Genomic DNA, 20,701 nt, shown 5'->3' with positions numbered 1-20,701 from the left:
GTGGACACTTGGCTAGAAAGATGATTCACATGTCTGTATGGTAAATTATGTACCTGGAAAGAACCACTAGTTAGCTTGGAGGCTTTAAGGTGCTAAATGATAGACTTTGTTACCTTTAACCCCGAGAGGTCTAAGTCATCATCACCATCAGTGATGACCCTCACGGTAACCTTGTAAATATGCATTCTTTTGACTTTTTTGTGTGTTTTGGTTATTTACTGTTCTGCTAAAGCTATCAAGGCTATCAAGGCTGTCAATCAGGAGATCAAAAGATTGGAGGTAATGTTGGGGTCAACACTGATGATGATTCAGAGCTCACAAAGTTAAAGGTAGCAAAATGTTTTTACTTTGGAGTAATGACAGGACACTGAGTCCAAAAAACTGGCTTACGGCATTTTCGTAATTTTTACTGAAGTTCAAATTGAGCATCAGAACGGGGAAGAAAGGTGACTTTGAACAAGGCATGGTTGTTGGAGGCAGACATGCTGGTTTAAGTATTTCAGAAACTGCTGATCCGCTGGGATATTCCCACACAACCATTTCTATGGTTTACAGAGAATGGTCCAAAAAAGAGAAACTATCCAGTGAGCAGCAGTTTTCTGGGTGAAAATGCCTCGTTGATGCCAGAGGTCAGAGGAGAATGACCAGACTGCCTGGAGCTGAAGGAAAAGGTAGCTCAAATAACAACTTCTTATAACCAAGGCGTGCAGAAGAGCATCTTGGAGCACATAACAGATGGGCTACGGCAGCAGGAGACCACACCGGGTTCCACTTCTGTCAGCTAAGAACATGAAACTGAGGCTACAATTCACACTAAACCTGGACAACAGAAGGCTGGAAAAATATATCAAAAACATATCTGAGTATTGTTGCTCACCATATCCGTCCCTTTATGACCGTGTCACAAAGCTCAGCTCAAACCAGAACTGGTTTCTTGAGTAAGACAAACAGTTCACTGTAGTCAAATGCCCTCCACAGTCACCAGACCTCTCTCCATGTTCACTTATGGGATGCATGGGAACAGGAGATTGTCATGATGGATACGAAGCTGACAGATCTGCAGCAACTGTGTGATGTTGTCATGTCATCATGAACCAAAATCTCTGAGGAACGTTTCAGTCACCTTGTTGAATTTATGCCATGAAGACTAAACGGATACTAGTGAGGTGTACTTAATAAAGTGTCCAGAAAGTGGTTGATGCTTCACCGGTCACTATAGGAATGAAAAAAGTTGAGGCCAGCTCAACCTTTATTTTTCACACCCATTGCATGGTAGCACGTGTTTACTGTGAATTTGCAGCCTCATATTTCTGGCTTTCATGTAGAAAAATGTAGTTAGTTGCTGTTTTATTGGTAGTCTGAACACACCACTACTACCTGCACCGCTGGACTGCAGAATTTGGAAGTTCATTTGCAGTTTGCAAATGACAATCATTTGTAATATGGCACCATATCAGCACCATTTGAGGCCTGTGTAAGTAGTTCTTGCAGATTGGTTTTGCAAAGCAATCCCATGGTGCACAAGCCAAAAAGCTTTTTTCCCCTCTTGGCACAAGAATCCGCATTGGGTTCACATCATGAAAACATAAATCACTTCCTCTGACTTTGGGAAAGTTTTACATAAAAAAAAAACCCTCTGCAGAATCCACTCAGATTGCGCTTTGTGGTGTTCTTTCAGTAGGTCCACAGACGTGCAGTCGTTTTTGCTTTTAAAAGCAAAGCTTTTTTTAAAGCTGTGACTAGATTTAGGTAGACGGATGTCATTGTCAAATCAAAATATTTTTAGATTTTCCTCTTAAGATTTCAGACCACTGTGAGCTGGAGCATGAAAACAAATGCTGACTCAGAGAAGACACAAAGAGTGTCAGGAGGAGGCTGCAGACAGGGTGGAGAGTCTGCGCTCCGACAGCGTAGACATAGCATCAGGCCACACAGAGGCTTCCTTGTCTATAAACACAACCTGTTGCTGCTCTCTCAAGAGTATGCTATGCAGGGAATGCTAAAAGGATTAGCGCCTAGCCATTTGAGATAATGGGGAAAAATGAGACGTGATGTGGCAGAGGGAGGCAACAAAGAGTCAAGGACGAGACAGCATCACATTTCTTTCATTCTCCTGTGTTTGTGCCGCAATCGGTGGTTACTCTGTCCAAAATTAGCCAAAAATAAAAAACATAACAAGGTGGCAAGAAATGACATACTCGAAGATAGTTTCATTTTTTGTGTTTATTTGCTGTGTACATCATACACAAACGTCTTTGGAATAAAAGCCGAACATCTCGTGTGTGAAATTAAAAAAGGAGAATCAGAAGTTACGTCGCCACTTTGCAAAACATGCAAACAAATTTTTATTTTTTTCTTAACAGGGAGATTTGAAAAAAAAAAATCCAGGTGGAAAGATTCTCAGGAGTGTGCCATGCTCATGATAAATACAGAAAATAATTGACATTGCAAGTAACTGCGTTATTTTATCACATGTACAAAAATAACATGCCCTTGAGTTCAGTAATACTCTCAGTCTAACCTCCACATACCTCAGCAGACCCCCAGTTCACATTACAGTGGCGTAGTCCAGGGCAAGCAATGGAAATGACCTTTCATTAAGATATAGCGGGAATAACTGAAGAATGGATGAGGTGAAGGTGAGGTAGGATCTGCGGTTATCAGGGAGAGCAGGGCGGCTTCAGCCCCCCTTGCATGTTTTGTGATGGGAGTCGGGTTGACCAAGTTAACATCTGTAAGCTGCCAGACGGTGGAAATGACATCCTAAAGCATCTGGCAGGAAAGGCCTGTCAGCTTGAGTTCTTTTACTCTTATAATATATTACTTTTTTATATATATTCAGTCTTGAAATTTCAGTGAAACACAAATATTCGCCTGCTGAAGCCCAGTTTCACAGTCACAGGACCGACAGGGTGTTTATCCCTGTTTTCATTCCTGAAACTCTTAAGCTTACCCAGCAGTGACCACTGAATAGGTGTGGTAATCTGTGAGTGGGTCACATTAGATTACTGAACACTGATCCTAACTAAGGGTTGAAAAATGACTTTCAAATAATGAAAACTAGCTAAGCATGGCTCCTTTTTTTCAGGACAAAGAAGCTTCTTTGAATCCAGCTCAGTGATTAACATTATATGAGATGAAATCTCTGGAAAGAGTCAAAACTATATTTCTATGTGTCATTTCCTCACTCTGTCCAGTTCAGTGCATTAACAACCCCATGGGGGTGCCTCACATGTTTGTTCCAACGCCTGCGTTTAAGGAGTAAAAAAAAAAAAGCGACACACAAACTAAACTGGGACAGATTCGAATGAGGTACTCATGGTTCACTTCACACTCACACAGCATTTTTCCTGTTTGGAAAAAACATAGCTTAGTGGTTTTCCATTTTAAATTAGTCATTAGGAAGAGCGGTGATGTCAAGGAGGCTAAGCTGTGTTGACTGTGTCAAACAAACACACACTTATGTGCCTTGTGAGGATTCACAGGGGGCTCATTTCAAATCAGTTCTTATCTGGTTATGCAAATAAATGAAAAGAAGCTACAAATGGAGAGGACAGTAATCCAGCGCCCACTCCACACACACGCTCATACACATTTATGATAATGGGATAAAAAAATGAGACGAAAAATAGCTCAATTTGCCGTAAAGGTCACAAAATACTTCCACAGGCTCTATAAATACAACAAATCAAATTGACAGGATATAAGTAGTAGCAGTTATTCTCTAATTTAAAGAAGCAGTGCCTTTGGAGTGAAGGGAGTAAAGGTAGATGCGTGTCATGAAATGCTAATCCTGCGAATGAACGTTGACCACTGAAACAAATCCAGGGTCAACTGTCTTTGACTCTCGTTTGAAATGTAAAAATTCAAATCATATTTTGAAGCCAGATTCGATTAACGAAACTGTTTGAGGCTCAAAAGTCAAAAAAACAAACAAATTTTGCACTCTGTTGCAGCCCACAGAGGATAACGTACTTTAAATTTATGTGAAATACACAACACCTACACAGCTGTCAATGGCACAGGAATCCTCATCCACCTATCAAACCGTTGATTCTTTGGGTCCTTCGCGAGCTGCGTTTTTACACCCATAAAGCCATTTGATGACACGAGCATTTCTCTCAATTATTGACACGCCAGTGGGAAGCTGCTCAGCCAGCTCCTCCTCAAACAGTCCATCTCCTGAGTGGCGGGAGAACTCACTGGGCTCCGAGCCTCCACAGCCGTCCCCGCCCACGCTGCGGAGCGCCAACGAGAGAGTGTCTATAGAGCTGGCCCCAGAGAGGAAATTCTCACGACCCAGACGCTCTACCATATCCATGTCCAGCCCACAGTAGTCAAAGAAATGCTCCTGCTCCGATAATGCTACTGAGAAGCGCAGGTGTAAGTCTGACTTGGAGCGCCGCAACTCTCCAAACTGTCTTCTGGGCGCTGGTGGTGACGCTCGTTTCCACGGGTCATTCTCATCGTCATGCTTGTTTGAGTGGTTTCCATTGGTAACTCCATCACTGGTCTCATTTGTAGAGCCATTCTTAGTCTGTTCGAGCGTGCAGCTTAACCCGGAGCTGGGGGCAGACTCTGGGCTGCGGTCGTGGTCAGTTTTGCTGGACCTCCTGCTCCCCGGTCCCCCGTCTGGTGTATCTTTATCGTTGGTCCAAGACATGCGAGAGTCACCATCCCGGGATGACGCTTTCTCCTCACCGATGACCATTTTCTGGATTCTGCTCTCACCTCCACTACTCTTCTCCCTCATGGATCCCTGGAAGAGGCGGCGGACGAAACTGTAGCCCTTTATCTCCATGTTATTGTTTTCTCCCAGCGCTGTGCTGCTCGGGCTTTTGCACTCTTTTTTCTGCCGGTAGATGACGAGGGAGTCTGGCCTCAGCATGCGTTTGCCTGTACTCCTTCGGAGAATGGGAGCGCTGTGTGGTGCTACCAAGGTGTTAAGTCCAGGTGTGCAGGGGCTGGGGGGCGCATTGTTCACATTGCTCCTGTTATGTGCCTCAACATCGACAGAAGTCCGTCTGTTCTCCTTTCTCGAGTCATCATTTTCATTTTCGTCTCTTGCAGCGAAGGAGCCAGAGACCGGAGGGAATGGAGTGTTGGACGGACGCCGTGGGGGAAGATGAGGCGTCAGGCTTCCAGGGATGGTGATTGCTCGCCGGGGTGGCGGCGGTGGGGTGGCACAGGGTACAAGTACAGGCTCTTGCTTGGTGTTGATCACCTGCTGGCTTTTAACATACTTGGCTTTGTCTGCCTCGAGTCTCTCCACGGCGCTGACTGAGCGGCCGTGACCGCCGCCATCAATCTGCCTACGCAAGTAGTCTGGACCCTTGTTGAGAAGCCTCAGAGGTGAAGGAGATCCAATTGGCGTTAGGGGCTTCATGTTAATTCACCGAGCTGGAAAAGACATCAAAACCGCAGCCTCCAAACTGACTCACAGCTCCCGATGTCCCACAGAGAGCTGTTGTAAGCTCTGTGAAATTTCAGGCCTAGTGGGAGCGTTTAGAAAAGTTTCTAACTATAGAGGACTCTGGCAGCTCCCATTCCTGTACTCACAGCTCTTAAATGTTTTTTGAACAATAATAGAGCAAGTAGCAATTCAGGAAACCACAAAATCCAAGATTGTTCTAACTTTTTCTATAGATAGCCAACTGACTCTTTGTTGGGCAGTGTAAGAACCCAGGCAAATTGATATCTCTATCCAGTATTTATAAAGGCATCTGGATAGGCAGGGAACAGGGAAGTCCTTTTTTGTCAGCCTGAAGCTCTCCCAAATGAGATGCTCCCTGCCCACAGTGCAGCAGAAATAGCAGGCAGGGTGTAGTTTGAAAGGGTTACTTCTTCCTCCCCCACTTTTTCTTCTCTCTTTTTCTCTACTAACAACACCCTTCACTGTTGATCTTTTCAGTGGCGACTGCCGGGAGAAATTAGATATACCAGCCTCAAATATTTCCTTTGCACAGGCCGTTTAAGGGACGCCAGGTCAAGACTTTTGTTTGACGGCCGTCGTGGTTGAGCTGACTTGAGGGTGGCCGGCACCGAAGCACTTGATTTGTTGATGGACAGATGGCGGAGAAGCAGTTCGCATCCTTCACCTGTGTGGACCCCTGGAAGAGGCAGAGAGAGAGAGAAAGAGTGCTTTTAGTTCTCAGTGCTACTTTCAAAGGCAGTGGTGCCTGAAGCCGATCATAGATTGTGATTATTTAAAGCTGGAAGGGGGGAGGGGTGACAATATCCCGTCATTGATGAATGAATGAAAACATGGATACAGCACTGTTTGCTGTCCAGACAGGATGATGACATGTCCGTCTCCACCTGTTTTCTGAACAGGAAGGCAGAGAGACTCATTATGATCTCCTATTAGAACAATTGTTTCAGCTTTGTTTATGACTGCAAACTCAACATCCTTTATTATTGATCACCGAAAACACATGACAAGTGTTATTCTTGTTAAAAGGAAAAAAAACCCAAACTCATCTCGGTACTAATTCCTCTTTTTGTCACTGCTACTAAACTCACATAACATGACGTGTAACTGGAGAGGCATAAAAATAAATTAATGCAAAATAAAGCTGGGTAACACCTTTGAAGGGATCTTTTATAGACACAGTAATGCTGCTTGTTATTTAAATTAAAAGCCACTACAAGAGTTCGGTAAAGACAGTAAAACTAATGAGGCATGACACCGTGACAGACGTTGCTTTTTTCTTAATAACTATGCTCTGCTTTATATTACATTTTCCTGCTATATGAGGATTTGGTGGAGCAAGCGGGGAGGAGGGTGCACGTGCCTATAACAGCCTCAGCCTGAGGAGTATTTATAGCTTTAAACCATCCCAGCACAGTTATCATATGTCTATGTATGTGTATATATGTGCGTGTTAGTGCATGCGGTCATGAGTACTTGTTTCCTGTAAGCATTTCTGTGTGTGTGTGTGTCAGCACAAGGCAGCGAGGGGCTGCCCTGTAAATGAAAGAGGGGTGCATGCAGAGTTTGGGTGCCGTGAAAGCCTTTCTGTCTGAAAAGCAGTGAGTGTCTGCCAAGTGCAAGCTGGAAGGCCAAAGAAGCCATCTTTAAAACCTGAAGCTGTTATTTATACTCTGGGGCCACAGGTGGAGCGTGTTTTCAATTCAACTTCCCTCAAAATGTATTAAAAGTCCATCTGGGGAGACAAATGCCCCTTGTGGTGTGTTAGACAGCAGGAGGGTGTTATACCGTTGCGCTTACTGTTCTCTCAGGTCCCTCAAGTGTTATCAAATGCTATTTTGGCTTTTCCTTCACAAAAGCTAAAACAATGAATGACCAGGAAAGAGGATCTGTGTCTCCAGTCAGGATGAACCACATGACACCGGCAATGGCAAAAACACCACAACATACACTCCTTTCTTATATTTTTGACTAATACTAATTCGATAACAGAGTGACACGAAACAAAGAAAACAATACTGCACATAATTTATCCAACTATTTATAAGACTGGAGCAGTTTCTTGAAAAAGTCATACATGCACACTCGCATGGTATTATTAGTTATTTTCTTGAAAAGGAAATCTTCTGAAATCATATCACATTAAACAATTTTTTACTCTATGTGCGTCTATTTTATTTAACCTCTTAATGTAAATTATAACATTCATAAGTTAAAATTTTTTTAATATTTTTGTTTTACAAAATAAGCAACTTAGCTTACATTAAATAAACATCATTACAGCTGATTACATAACTTTCCAATTCTTGTAATTCACTCAGTTTCTTTTATATGTTTCTTTCTTTTTACTCTTGTGCTTCTAATTGCTAATATCAAATTGTTGATATTTAAGAAGGTGAGCTAGAATTTCACCAAACCTTCTACCCTCATTCAGTCTCCATACGTCTGAGAAACCCTGTCAAATGGTGCTATAAATTACCTGACGATGGGGGAAACGGCATACCGGCTAGTTTTTCCAGATGTCGGGTATGTGGGAGCTCGGGAAAGTCAACCATTGTTTTGGTAGGTTTCGAGAAAAATCACAACAGGTGTGGAAGCTAAAAAAAATGAGACAAATTGGTGGAAAATGTGCAGGAAATGAGGATGCAGGTTATGGTCTGTGGTTAGAGTTATGGGGTATTTATTAGACATCTTTCTTCTTCTTTCTTCTGATCCCCATCTGAGTTCAAAATGAACTACCCAAGCTTTAAAGAAGATTATCGCCATAGGAGTCTAAACTAAGTTATTAATGTTATTATTGACAGGGGTGGAGTTAAATATAGAAAGAAATATGAAGAAAACAAGGACAATTTATGAATACAAGAACTGGTAAATGCCAGCTAATCCTTGAAAACCACAGTAATATGCAGTATCTGTATTTGTTCTACTTCCAATGCGTTTTGTGTTCTCTTGTGATGTCAGTGTGCATTCAATGAATGTGACATTAGGAGCCTGAAGAAAACAAGCCACTTTCATAGGTTATGTCTTGCTCAAAGTGCTATCTGGGACATCACATGACTAAGTGAGTCACAGTGGTTGCTGTTGTTTGTTTGGAACATAATATATGAATGAAAAACTGCACTAAGACAGTCGTTGGTGTAAGTGTTGGGATTTATGGTCATCTTTAGCTCCATTTCTTCAATCTTGGACTTAGGGTAGCTTTGCATGATTTCACAGTTCAAGATAATCCTTATTTGTTTCATACTGGGTCTTAGTGCAGTCCCTCTAAACTCATCTCCCTCTCTTCAAGCCAACTTTCTACTCATTGGCTGCCCCTCACGATCAGAAGGTTTAGCAGGCTTCTGTTGATGACGACCATACTAAGCACTCACAATGACATCACACAGACCCAAGAGTGAAAAAAATGCGTGAGGCCAAAGCCTGAGCTTTTGTCTCACAGGGATCACTTACTGATGTGACTGTGCTTGATATCCACATTAAACCATTATGACTGTAATTATATGACAGAAAAAGAGAAATAGCATCATAGGTCATTTTACAAGGCATTTATCTGAACATAATATAATAAAACACTAAAACAGAAATCGGGAAAACCAGAGAGAAGAAACACACATGTGCACAAAACCACAGGGGACACCAGTGACTCAACTGGGATTTGCTGGAGAACAATAGCTGCCATTAGTTCTTTTGACTGTAATGAGCCAAATTAGTACCCAGCACCTTCTCCTGTGATCTTGAAGCTTGTGCAAAGCGTGAGATAGCCTTGGGATTTTCTCTCGTGTTTCACGACTTCTTTTGTCTCTTGTTGCAGGTTGTCATTAACCTCTAAACCCGTCCCTTCTGTTCTCGTCTCTACAGTGAACATCACCCCACCTTCTCCTTCCTATTGCTACCCAAGCTCATTTGCCTGCACTCTCCTGCGTTACTTCCCACTTTTCAGCTCCTCTGCACATGCTACAGGGCTTCTCTGCCCTTTCATTTCACTCCCTACTCATCACTCTCTTCTTGTAAACATATATCTTCCTTCTCTCTTTCTCTCTTTCTATCTCTTTCCTTTTCCTGCTCCATTTACTGTTACTTACAGTGTGATCTTCAAGCTTTTTCCCATCTTAGGCCGACATATATTTGTTCTATTTATCAGGACTGACTATGTGTATGTATAGCAAAGCGGGCTCCAAACATACAGGCTTTGCAATGAATGTTAAACATCACAACATGAAAAACAAAAAAGAATAAGTAGAAACTTGCTTAAACTTAAGGATGGGTGAAAAGCCAATAATCGTAAAAGTGAGCTGAGACACAACAGGAGTTTGAAGGTTTAGATTGTACATATGAAAACTGACTGAACTAGTTTTGCTAGAATGAAACCCAGAAAAGGAAGTTCAAACTCTTGGGGAATTTCTGTCAGGCTGCAAACGTATCCAAATGTCAGAAAATTACAAACACTGCCCACCAGATTCCGATGTGTGGGGACAAATGTTTCAGGCACTGTGAACAAATTATGAATTACAAATAATTACAACAGCTTACAGCTATTTTATCCAACTACATAAAGTTGTAACAAACTAGAGGAATCTGCAGAAACATCAAACATGTGATGCAAAAGTAATACCTGGGACGTGCAGCAGAAAGCATAGTTCCAAAAACCAAACATCAGTGAATTCTCACGTCACCAGCTCTCCATGTCTGTGCAATTTCCATCGATGTGTTCTTTAATAAAACTCCTCTGTCTGTCTATCTGCCTCTCCTCTCTCGGCCTTTCATCCCTCCCGCATTTCCCCTCTGTGAAGCGGATGGACCAGCCTGCAGGGGAGGCTTACCCAGGCGCCCCCATGCAGCTAAAGAGGAACCAGATGTTTTGTGTCATGCTACATCAAAATGCTTGGACAGAGACCTGTCATGGGAAGGCACAGTGGAGTTCGTTTTTCTTTTTAATCAGCAGCACTGTTTGTGCCACATGCATTTGACCCAGTGAGAGAACAAAGCGGGTCACATTTAGGCCTCGTTATCAGTTATATTGTCAGGTGGTTCTTCTTCTGAAAGTGGTGCCCCAGAAGTTAAACACACAAAAAGACCCAGGAAGTGTTTGTTTGCTTCAAGCGAGCCTCTAGAAGGATAGCTTCATCGAGGCATGCTTGGAAATCCAGAGAAAACCCAGCTGGTCCTGGATCAGAAGGTTAAAGGAAGTTTCTCTGTGAATTATGTATTTAGTGAAGTAAACACATGATAAGATGTTAATAAATTCAAAAAGACCACCTTTGAAGCTCTCGGGAGGTTATTCTGCACATTTACCTGTCAAATTAATCTTTGGGCAGATGAGGGGCATCTGCTGCTGACAAAGAGCCAACTGGCCATCTCCAGCATCTTCCCTCTCTTTCACTGTCTTGCATTTCTCACTTTCTTTATATGAACATCTGGCACAACTATTAAGGATGACAGTGACTAACAATCCTCCCTAATGGACTGAAATGTCTCAGTGTTCAAACGTTAACCAACGCTCATTCAAAGAAGACTTTATGTCATGATGGAGCATCTGCACACATAAGAGTCTCTACAGTGTGGATAAAAGTGTCTGCCACTAATGAGCCACGATTCATGACCGCAGGCTTCGGTCATTAACCAACACTGCAAACACAGGACTCAAGAAGTCTGTCGTGGGCCAGGACAAAGCAAAGGAGGCGTTGTCTTCTCTCCTCCAAACAAAAGAGACAAACTGGGCTGTCTTCGCATCATTAACGGGCTCCAACAATGGTCTCCTATAGGTAAGTCAGACTTGGTCTGCCTCATTAGTCAGGGAGGGAAAAGAACAACATGATGACAATAAAATGTAAGAGATTAAGACACATGATAGATAGGCTACTGCCCCCCTCAAAAACAAAGCCAACTGTAAATCTTATCATGCCTGTGAGGCCTTCAGTGCTATTAGCCACGTGATCTACGGTTCGAGGCTACGCAAGGGACTTCTCCACATTCATGAGGAGCAGCAGCAGGCCACCTGGGATGGCTTAAGAAACCCCCAACCTGAATAGACCTCTTTGCAAACTGTAAACTGGACAAGATGCGCTCTAAACTCACCGCTCTGGCTCTTTTGTCATTCAATGCTAATCATCATGGGGGCAACTGAACATCGGAGAGCCACGCCAAAAACATGTACTCAGGCTAATGGTGGGTACAAGTACATGAGAACTGGATACAAAAAAGCCAAGAATGAAAAAAACAAAAAACAAAAACGAAACAGGGAAGACTGTAAAAAGATTTGACCTTATCTGATAATCAGGTATTAGAGTATTAGCATAGCTATGAGCTAAAATTCAGCTAATAAAGGAAGATCGTACATATACGTACAAAATGCAGAATTAAAAGACAACTAGTAATGAGCTAGCAACTAAATTATCTCAACTTGCTATTTTACATCATCGCAGCTGGCCAACAGGACAGCTAATAATTAACTAATGACTTCATTACACTTAAAGTCAAGCCTTTATTTGCGGATTTTACATCATCTTGTTGTAGAAAATGAAGCACACAATCAAAGCACAGAGGCCTACCCAAGGCAGCAAACGACTCACAACAAACCAAAGCCTTTTGAACATAAGTGCTAATTATCAATCAATTATCAATTAACTCTGTGCTCTGCAGCATAATCAATAAAATGAATTAGCCTATTTGTAAATGTTGACACAGTTCTACTTTATAGCATTGGAAAAACATTTTAGCAGTGGAAAGCAAAGGTATTATATTGCGTATAAATGTCGGGCAAAGTGTAACAAGCATTATTTGTTTATACTACACTGGCTAATCAGTCAAAATATGATAATAAGTAGCTTAATTAATAGAAGAGACTTTAATTGTAAGTTGAAGTAATCAGTAAGACATTACAGTAATTTAATTAACATTGTGCAATCTCCCCCTCCTATTACAGTCATTATACTGGAAGCCAAGCCTTTATCACGGCTGTAACACCCAAGCAGTGCTTACGTCGATAAGGCCAGCTCCAGGATAAAGTGTGCATATTTATTTATTTTTTTATCAACAGGCAGGGCAAGTTCCTTTTCTCTTGAGCATAGGGCTCAGGAAGGCTTCTGTTACTTGTGATTACCGAATAGCTCTGAACCATAAAGTTTTATGAGTCACTATTTGCTTTTCCAGCTACAACATTACAGCAAAGCAAAAAGAAACGCACGCAAGCTTTGCCTGTCAAAGTCTCTGAAAATAAAAGGCATCTTAAAATCTGCTTTTCATCGAGATAGAACGAGGACGCTATTTTATCATCCGAATGCCAATTTTAAAAATTAGAAAGTTTATAAGTGTAAAGATCTAAAGTTAGAGGCCTGTGATCCGTCCACCAGGTGCCAAGTGCGTGGAAATCTAATAATCCACGCTGCAGAGAGACACCTGAGCCTGCCAGTAATGCAGGAATGTTAAGCTGCCTTATGATACCTCACTGTGAGAAATGTACAGATAATATATGATCAAAGAGAAATATCCAGACAATGCAGGCAGGGATCCACAAAGACACTGGATTAAAATGATTTGTTTTGCAATACATAGTCGTACAGTAAAGTAATCATTGTGTAAATTGGTACCTCTTCTGTTTTATTTATGGGGAAATTACCAGTTATTTGGAGAGCAGCTGCTCACAGCACAGTTATATAGTCCATTTTGCCTTTGTTATTAACAAGGAATTGATTTTTAACTGCCCCTGTTTTCAGAGCATTGATCTATTTACGCACATGAAAAACGTGTCCTACAAAGGCAGGTCACCCGGCACTCAGACAGATAGAGCCCTTTGTTCTGACATCTCAAATGTGAATATAGGGCACAGGAAGGAAGCAGCAGCAATGTGGTAAGCAGAGACCATGAAATGTCCGTGAAATCCAGCGACAGGCAAAATAATTGTGGAAAGAGTGCAGGTACTGAGTTAAGCCTTCATTATACTCTGTTGCGGACACTGACAGCTGGAGGCCCGATGGCCGATTAGCTATTCCTGTTTGACTTCCACTTGAAGTTGACCGCCTGGGGAGCATGCAAAGTTGGTGCACTGTGATGTAAATTCTCCACAGAGAAGTTGGTAGGCACGTGGACAAAACCCCGACCCTCGCACTAATGCCGAGTTCCAGATCAGGTCGAATTCGGAATTTCCGAGTTCCCGGTCAGAATTTCAATCTGAAAAGCCCCCTCAACTCATAGTTACTACTCAAAAGGTCGGACCAGTCCCAACAGCTCCGAGTTAATAACCCGAGATGGCTGCAGTGAACATAAACAGTAATAAAACTGTAAAACTTTTAATCTGTTTTGTATTTGTGATTTGCTAAATAAACCATACGCAGAGCACTGACCAGGCTCTGTCCATGAAGGTGAAGCAGCTGTGTTTTTAACTGCAAATAAGTATTACCCTGTACTGCTAGTGATAGATAAACTTCCCACTTTACCAGCTTTACTACTGGAATACAATATGTTGGAAATCGGGAGTGACAATACTCCCAAATACTGACATTGATACTTTTTTGCAAAAGTATTTCTAGTTGTATTGGAGTCTCTGGGAAAACAGACCTCGGATCCCTTGTTCTGTAGCCTCAATAAACACTTTCCTGATTACTTTACGGGCTTAATCACTAGTTACCATCAGTCAACATCAGTCTAAGCAGAGATTCCCAGACCTCCCTTTCTCCAGCCCTCTCCTCCAGCTTTTGTGGTTTGATCCCAAGGCACTCCCAAGCCAATCTCTCCACAGTGTCCTGGTCTGCCCTGAAGCTTCTTAACATTTGCACATGCCTAAAAGGATCTCACCTAGGAGATGCCAGAACCACCTCAACTTGCTTCTTTCATTATGGAGAGGTAGGTGGCTCTACTCTGAGCTCATCCAGAATGACCAAGCTCCTCACCCTACCTCTGAAGCCTTGATTACACTCTGTTGCAGACACAGTCAGCTGGGGAAACCATGACCTAGCCGTCATTTCTCTTATACTTCTTTGAAATCCTCTTGAAGTCTATAAATTCTCCATATAAGAATCCACGCCATCACAAAAGACAGGAAGGCACGTCGGCGGACGTCTGCACAGCCTTCACATTCACTGTCTGGTGACAAAATTTACGTCACTCCAACCCAAGCGGACCGAAGTGAATCCTAGTGCAGGCAGAATGCATAATAAAGGCCTAAGGGAGAGCCCGGACAGCCTTCGGAGGAAGCTAATTTCCGCCTCTTGTATCCACCATCTCATTTTTTGGGTCACTACCCACAGTTTGTGGCCAAAGATCGACCGGTAAAAGCTTCGCTTTGCCTTCCACTCTCTTCTCTCTTCACCCCAATAAACCACCATGATGTTCATGTTATAAACTGTGGCCGCTCTAAGAGTCCGAAAGGACTCATAAACAACTTGCTGTCAGCCAATAAACGTGCTTTGACTTGGATGCTTGCCATGTCCACTTTCAAAACACCAAAATATTGACAGTGAAGACTCTCACCTCGAGTGTTGGGTTGCATCAGCATGGTTACATCCATCTTTTATACTGTCTATGATCCAAACATAACCTGTTTTTTGTGGGGGACATGTGTACATTCAAGGGGGAAAGAAACCGTGTAGCGTAGACAGTGTGTGCAAGAGCTACGTTTATAGAGTTAGTACGCACATATCCCAGCGCTGGACGGCATTGTTTAGTAAACTATAACCACCACTGCTGCTCCCTCCACATGCCAGCCTGGATTATGTGACCAGCAATACAAACCACTGTGACCTAGTGTGTGTGTGCGAGTGTGTGTGCGGCACATCCCTGGACTGGGAATGCACCGTGCAACTCAGGGTAACACAGCCCCCCTCCCTCGAATAAAAGCCTGCCCGGAGGCTGTTTATACAGTACAGTAGAGAGGCATAAATCTGGACACGTCCCTCAATCTCCCAGAGTCTTAAATTATGAAGCTCTGTTCTCACACTGTGAACCCTCATTAAGCTCTCAGCTGGTGTGAATGCTTTGAGAGACAGCTTTGTCTGGCCAACTGCCAGATGTTTTATTTCACAAAGTCGGCACATTTTTCCCTCTGCCAGGCATACGTCGGCTTCACCAAAGTGACAAAAGAGGCTTTAGCAGCAACTAAAAAGTCAAAACATAGTCAGCGGTGTTCCATCAAACAGTGGTTTACCTGCCTTTTTGCTGACTGAAACACTGCAGAAATGTACTCTCCACAATGACTGACTAAAAGAGTTTACTGACAGCTAGATGAGTAAGAGCACACAAGAACTGATTAAAGCCGTGTGAGAGCACAGGGGCCACATACGAGCGAACAGCAACTCAATCCAGAACTCCAAGTTAAAGTAAAAGGAAAGACAGCCAGAGTAGCATCTGTGTAACCCCACCCTGTTTTCACACACAGGGTTGCTAAAAGGACACTCACACAACCCTTGCAGAATTATTCTAAACACATGTTGCTGATGTTAGCGGTAAAAGGTTAGCACTAACTTGTGAGTACTTGTGACAGGACTGTTTGGGGTCGGTTAAGGCTTAAAGCGTCTCCAGCTGTGCCTTGTCCCCAAACACTGGGTCATCTGTAACTATGGTGTCCCCGAGCCCATCTACTCCCTCCTCCTGCGTCCCCACACACTCTCCACCACTTTAAACGTGTCAGCATTGATTTGCAATCAACACGGCGGGGCGCAAAAGTGTGCAACTCCAGATGAAATAAAACGCTCCGCATGCCGCTTCTTATAATGTAAACTTTCTCAAACACTTCTGGTGATTGGATACTTGAAGGTTGCTCATCCAATTTAGCTTTAAGCCAGGAAAATCCCTGGTTTAAAATCCACCATATTCAGTGTTTAACAGTGATCATTAATTATTTAGGGGTGAGCAGTCAAAAAGCGAATGCAGCAAGACGGCTGTATCAGGAATGTGTGGGTGCAGTTTGATTTAATCTGACTGACACAGCTCGAAACGTAAGCAAAATACCCCCTAAATCTAGAAATACTGCAAATGCTAAATCCTGACTGCCACAAAAACTTTTAAAAAGAGATCTTTTTACAGCTTTGTGATGTCTACTGAAACCCAGAGAGAAACTAGGACATTAAAAGAAACGTCACGTGCTAAAAACATGCACGTCCAATCCCAAGAAACCACGAAAAGGACAGATAAGTTTGAAATATTCAGCGTGAGATGCCACAGATCAGAATCCAACACTCATCTATTTCAAACTCACTAAAATGAGGTAACTCCTCCTTAAAAACTGCAAGAATCACCCACAGCCTCCCACACAAAGACCTTACACTAAGCTCTTCTGTTTGTCCTCTCTGCCATCTATACTTAGTTGTTAACCTTTGCTGAACCTGCCAGCTGTCTTCTCTCATTACCGATCAACCGACCTGCTTCCCCACTAACAGCACCCCGAGTGCCACGGAGAGACAGCCTTCGATTTGTCCCTCTTCCCTCCTCTTCTCCCCCGCTTCTGTCAGAATCAGAAAACATCTGGAAGAGTCCGTGCAGTTGCATCGGCGGCCTCCTCCTCTGTCAGAGGGAATGTCCAGGCTCGTGTCGTCTTCCTCACGGTCGAGCGGACACAGCGTGGCACGGCTGAGTGTGATGGGATGTGGCAGAGCTACAGAGGCGCCCAGTCGGACTGTGAACAATTACAGGGATGTGAGAGCAGCGGGGAGAAGGGCCGCTCTCACAGCTGTCACCCACGCAGACACAGGGGACCGTCAGGAGATGGAGATCTGTCAGATCATGTTTCATGATTTCGTTGCTCACAATGAATTATAAATTGAGTTCGGAAGCCCGTGGAGATGGGAGTGATGTAATGTTCTCAGGTCTCGGAGAGTGGCGAGACTGGTTATAATAATCATTATGTCAAAAAATTAAGTGCAAAGACTCAAAATTAGCCTGAAAAATACATCAAATTGATACTTCTGCGAATATGATCCCACACTAGTTTGCAAAAGAGAAGAAGCTTGCTACATAGATGGTAGGTTTCACTTCTCCTTTCAGCCAACTTCATGCACAACTTCATGCCTATTTAAAAAGGTTTGTTTTGTCTCTGGACGTAACTTAGAAGCTGAGTTTATCGACAAGCTCTTCCTCTCTTACACGCAGTTCCTCCTGAAAACGGTTCCCAGAGACTTTTGCCACAACGGCCCAAACAAGGCGACAAGGAGCAATAAAAGCTAAATTATAAGCCCGACGGTTTGTGTGAGAGTGTTTGAAGTCTCACACAGTTGTAAACGTCAAATGTCTAAAACCAGCTGCTGTGAAACAACACACACACAAACACACACACAGTCCCTTAACGCAGTGCCAGGGGGAAGATGATGTCATTAGCAGGGCACATTTTCCCCTCTAATTAGAAACTCAAGCTTCACGCCGTAACTCGGGGGTCTTTACATGCAACAAAACAGGGTTTAAAGAAAACAAATGTTTGACATGGACTCTTAAAAGGCTGCGTTTTCAAGCCCGGCTCTGCAGGAAAGCAAAACCGAGCCTTGAATTTTGATAAGAAACACATGAGTGGCCCATTGTGAAGTAAAACCATGAAAAATCCTGTGGCTTCCGCTTGTTCTCTGCATTCAGCTATAATGTGGTTAAAACCCAATCAGATTATGCACTTGTGCAGCCTCGACAAAAAAAACTCTGTTCATTAAAAACAAAACACGGAGAAAGTTGTGAAATAAAGGACTGGAAGATGAGGAATCTAGCTGTCCTGTGATATAGGCTCAAGTTTTTCAGCCATGCTGCAGAGAGATGCTGGTTTCTCAGCTCCTGTTTAAACGCTCATTTTGTGGTGAATGCATAAATATGCATGAACATGCGCATTACGTCAAACCAAACTCTCTCAAAAGTCAGAAAGTGAACATGATTCTGCATGCTCCTCTAAGCGTTGCATCAATAACACCATCATCATAAATATCCCTGCTGGTGCTACGAGCCAAGCGGGAAGGCAAAGACCCAAATCACATTTTATTTAGTCATGTTAATGATGTCAGGGCTCCTGTCAACACCTCAGACGGAGACTGCAGTGAGCAGCTCAGCGCCCCTGGGCTCTCTTTCCGCTTTGTAGCTGGAGGATGTATTCTTGTCTGCTCTGCTGGGATCAGCATCAAACACAGATGCAGCTGTATTACTGCTGGAAAATTAGCACACTGCCACATGAATCCGGGCACAAAACGGCGACTGTTTACGACCGCCTCTGCACTGTAATTTTGCAAGCAGGTATTCAGTCAGAGAGATGTTTGCGCTGCACGCTGAATCGTGTGTATGCAGTTTGAATGATTGATGTCATCAGTAAGCGTTTAAGACCTATGAATCACCGTAGCCGTTGGGCACGGTTCAGCACGGAATTCGGGGATTCAAACAAAAGTGTAAGGTAGTGAAAGGTAGGGAGGAGAGGGAGCTAAATCTACCTCTTGAATAGAAGGCCTGGAAAGTGATTCACCAAAGACTGTGTGGAAAATTTGGCTCATATTTAAATCTTCGTAACATCCTTAAAGTAGTTAGAGAAGAGGGCTAGCACATCTGCTGAGGAAAACTCACAGTGTGCTCAGAAGCAGCAATACGGCCACTAAAAGCTCTGAGCGTGTTTGTGAGAAGATACGAGCGAGAGCAACATTTGAGCCACTTCATGAGCTGCATCAAAAAGCACGAATCAAACCTCCAGCCCCTTATCACAGGCCAAACCGGCACATGCTCACCTATGAATCCGAATGTGTTTACAAGACATGTGTGGTCTGTTTAGTCTGACTGTTAAGTTGTTTATGCTCCTGACCCCACGCTGATCAAACCAACTCAGGATGCTTGAGCCCTTATGAAGAGAGGTGGAGCTGCAGGGGTGGAGGTGGGTCAAGGTGGAGGTGACCCTGAGGGCACGTGATTGTCTCCTTGGAAGAGACAGTCTTTTCACTTTAGAGTGGGTGGATTGCATAATGCCCCTCCCCATTTTTTTTTTCCTGTTCTTTTGAAAGTTCTCAAGTAGCACCGTCTTAGTCTTTAAAATGAGCTCCTATAGTTTTAGTCGTGGTCTCAAATGATTGGCTAGTTACAAGAGAAAAAAAAAACTTCACTTATTAGGGTTACAAAATTTGTCTTTGCTGATTAGATGCTTGGAAACCAGATCCTCATTTAGGCAATTTTCCTGATTTCATCCAGATGAAAATATTCAGTGCAGATCAAAGCTAAGCAAAGACCTGCTGCTCCAGGCCGGTGGTATTTGCAGTTATTATCAGCTGGACTTCAAGGTTGAGTTAAACCAGGGCGTCCACATATAGGGCTTACAGAGCATATGATCAATGGATGCACTTGCCAACTTAAAAAAACGTTTATGGTCTTATCAAACAGCTACCTAGAATCAGACGTCCATCACAGAAAAAGCCAAAAACACCATAAAGTTTCCAGACATGATTCTTGACTTGAAGAAGTTCTGTAGTAAATATAAAATGGAAAACACACACCCTGTTGACTAAGGATTATTAATATTTAACCTATTTTAACCCAAGAATACCTCCTTAGTGCGATCTGGGAGGTGAGTCTCTGGATTCTTAGTTAAGGAATAATACGGAACCCATCATAGATTCCGACTTATTTAAAGCCTGTTTATTCTTTGCCATCTGTTAACCCGTAACTGCACGCTTACTAAAATAACTCACTCACATTCTGAGAGTACAAAATAATCACTTAGCGGATTGGTCGATTCCTGTCCGAGTCAGCCTGATCGGTAAAACTTCCAAACGCAACATGTCATAAATCACCGTCAGCACAAAAATGTTATTAAAAACCGAGCAGTGGAAGCCGTAGTTGTGTCCGCACTCACCGCATTCGCTCAGTTTATCCGCTGTTGCTGTTGTTGCCTTTGAAATCCAGTGAAGGTGTGGAGCTCTGTGACGGACACACGGTCGGCGTGGCGCTGCGCTCTTCGCTCTGCGCGGTCTGCTGGCGCACTGACGGGAAGACGCACGGCAGCGGCAGTAAAAGAGGGAGTCCCGACCTCCCCACGGCGGCGAGGGGGGCAGGAGCTGAGCGGGGGAGTGCTCTGTCAGGTTATGGATTACGGTGAGGCTCAAGGTGACAAATAACGACATCGTGCAGTTATTTTAGTAAACTTTACTTACAAAATCACTCACATTAAAGACGTGCAGAAAAATGAAAAACTAATAAAATTATAGCTTTTAAGCTGTAGATTGCTGTATTTTTCAAGAAGAGTGGAGGTTGGCATATAAACAACATTATGGCCATATAAATAATAAAACAGAGATATATTTAAAAAAAACCGCCTTCATTGGAGAATTTATATGCTTT

At 43.1% G+C, this 20,701-nt stretch overlaps 1 protein-coding gene across 3 annotated transcripts; it reads right to left on the bottom strand.

The window, feature by feature from the left end:
• Positions 1-2,205: 2,205 nt before the first annotated feature.
• fam110d (family with sequence similarity 110 member D) lies at positions 2,206-20,381 on the bottom strand. Of its 3 annotated transcripts, none has more exons than XM_031740724.2 (2): positions 20,217-20,381; positions 2,206-6,110 (listed from the first exon to the last, which is right to left on the bottom strand). In XM_031740724.2, exon 2 carries the CDS (start codon positions 5,384-5,386, stop codon positions 4,043-4,045), a length of 1,344 nt encoding a protein of 447 aa, XP_031596584.1. In that variant the 5' UTR covers positions 5,387-6,110; positions 20,217-20,381; the 3' UTR covers positions 2,206-4,042. The 3 variants fall into 3 exon arrangements, with proteins under 3 accessions (XP_031596584.1, XP_039474900.1, XP_039474899.1); XM_039618966.1 differs by lacking the exon at positions 20,217-20,381 and adding an exon at positions 20,057-20,153; XM_039618965.1 differs by lacking the exon at positions 20,217-20,381 and adding an exon at positions 10,044-10,180.
• Positions 20,382-20,701: the final 320 nt, after the last annotated feature.

This window comes from Oreochromis aureus, linkage group 11, assembly GCF_013358895.1.
Source record: "Oreochromis aureus strain Israel breed Guangdong linkage group 11, ZZ_aureus, whole genome shotgun sequence".
NCBI classification, from domain to species: Eukaryota; Metazoa; Chordata; class Actinopteri; order Cichliformes; family Cichlidae; genus Oreochromis; species Oreochromis aureus.
Note: the sequence above shows the minus strand (reverse complement) of the source record. Positions and strands in the feature narration are given on the sequence as shown.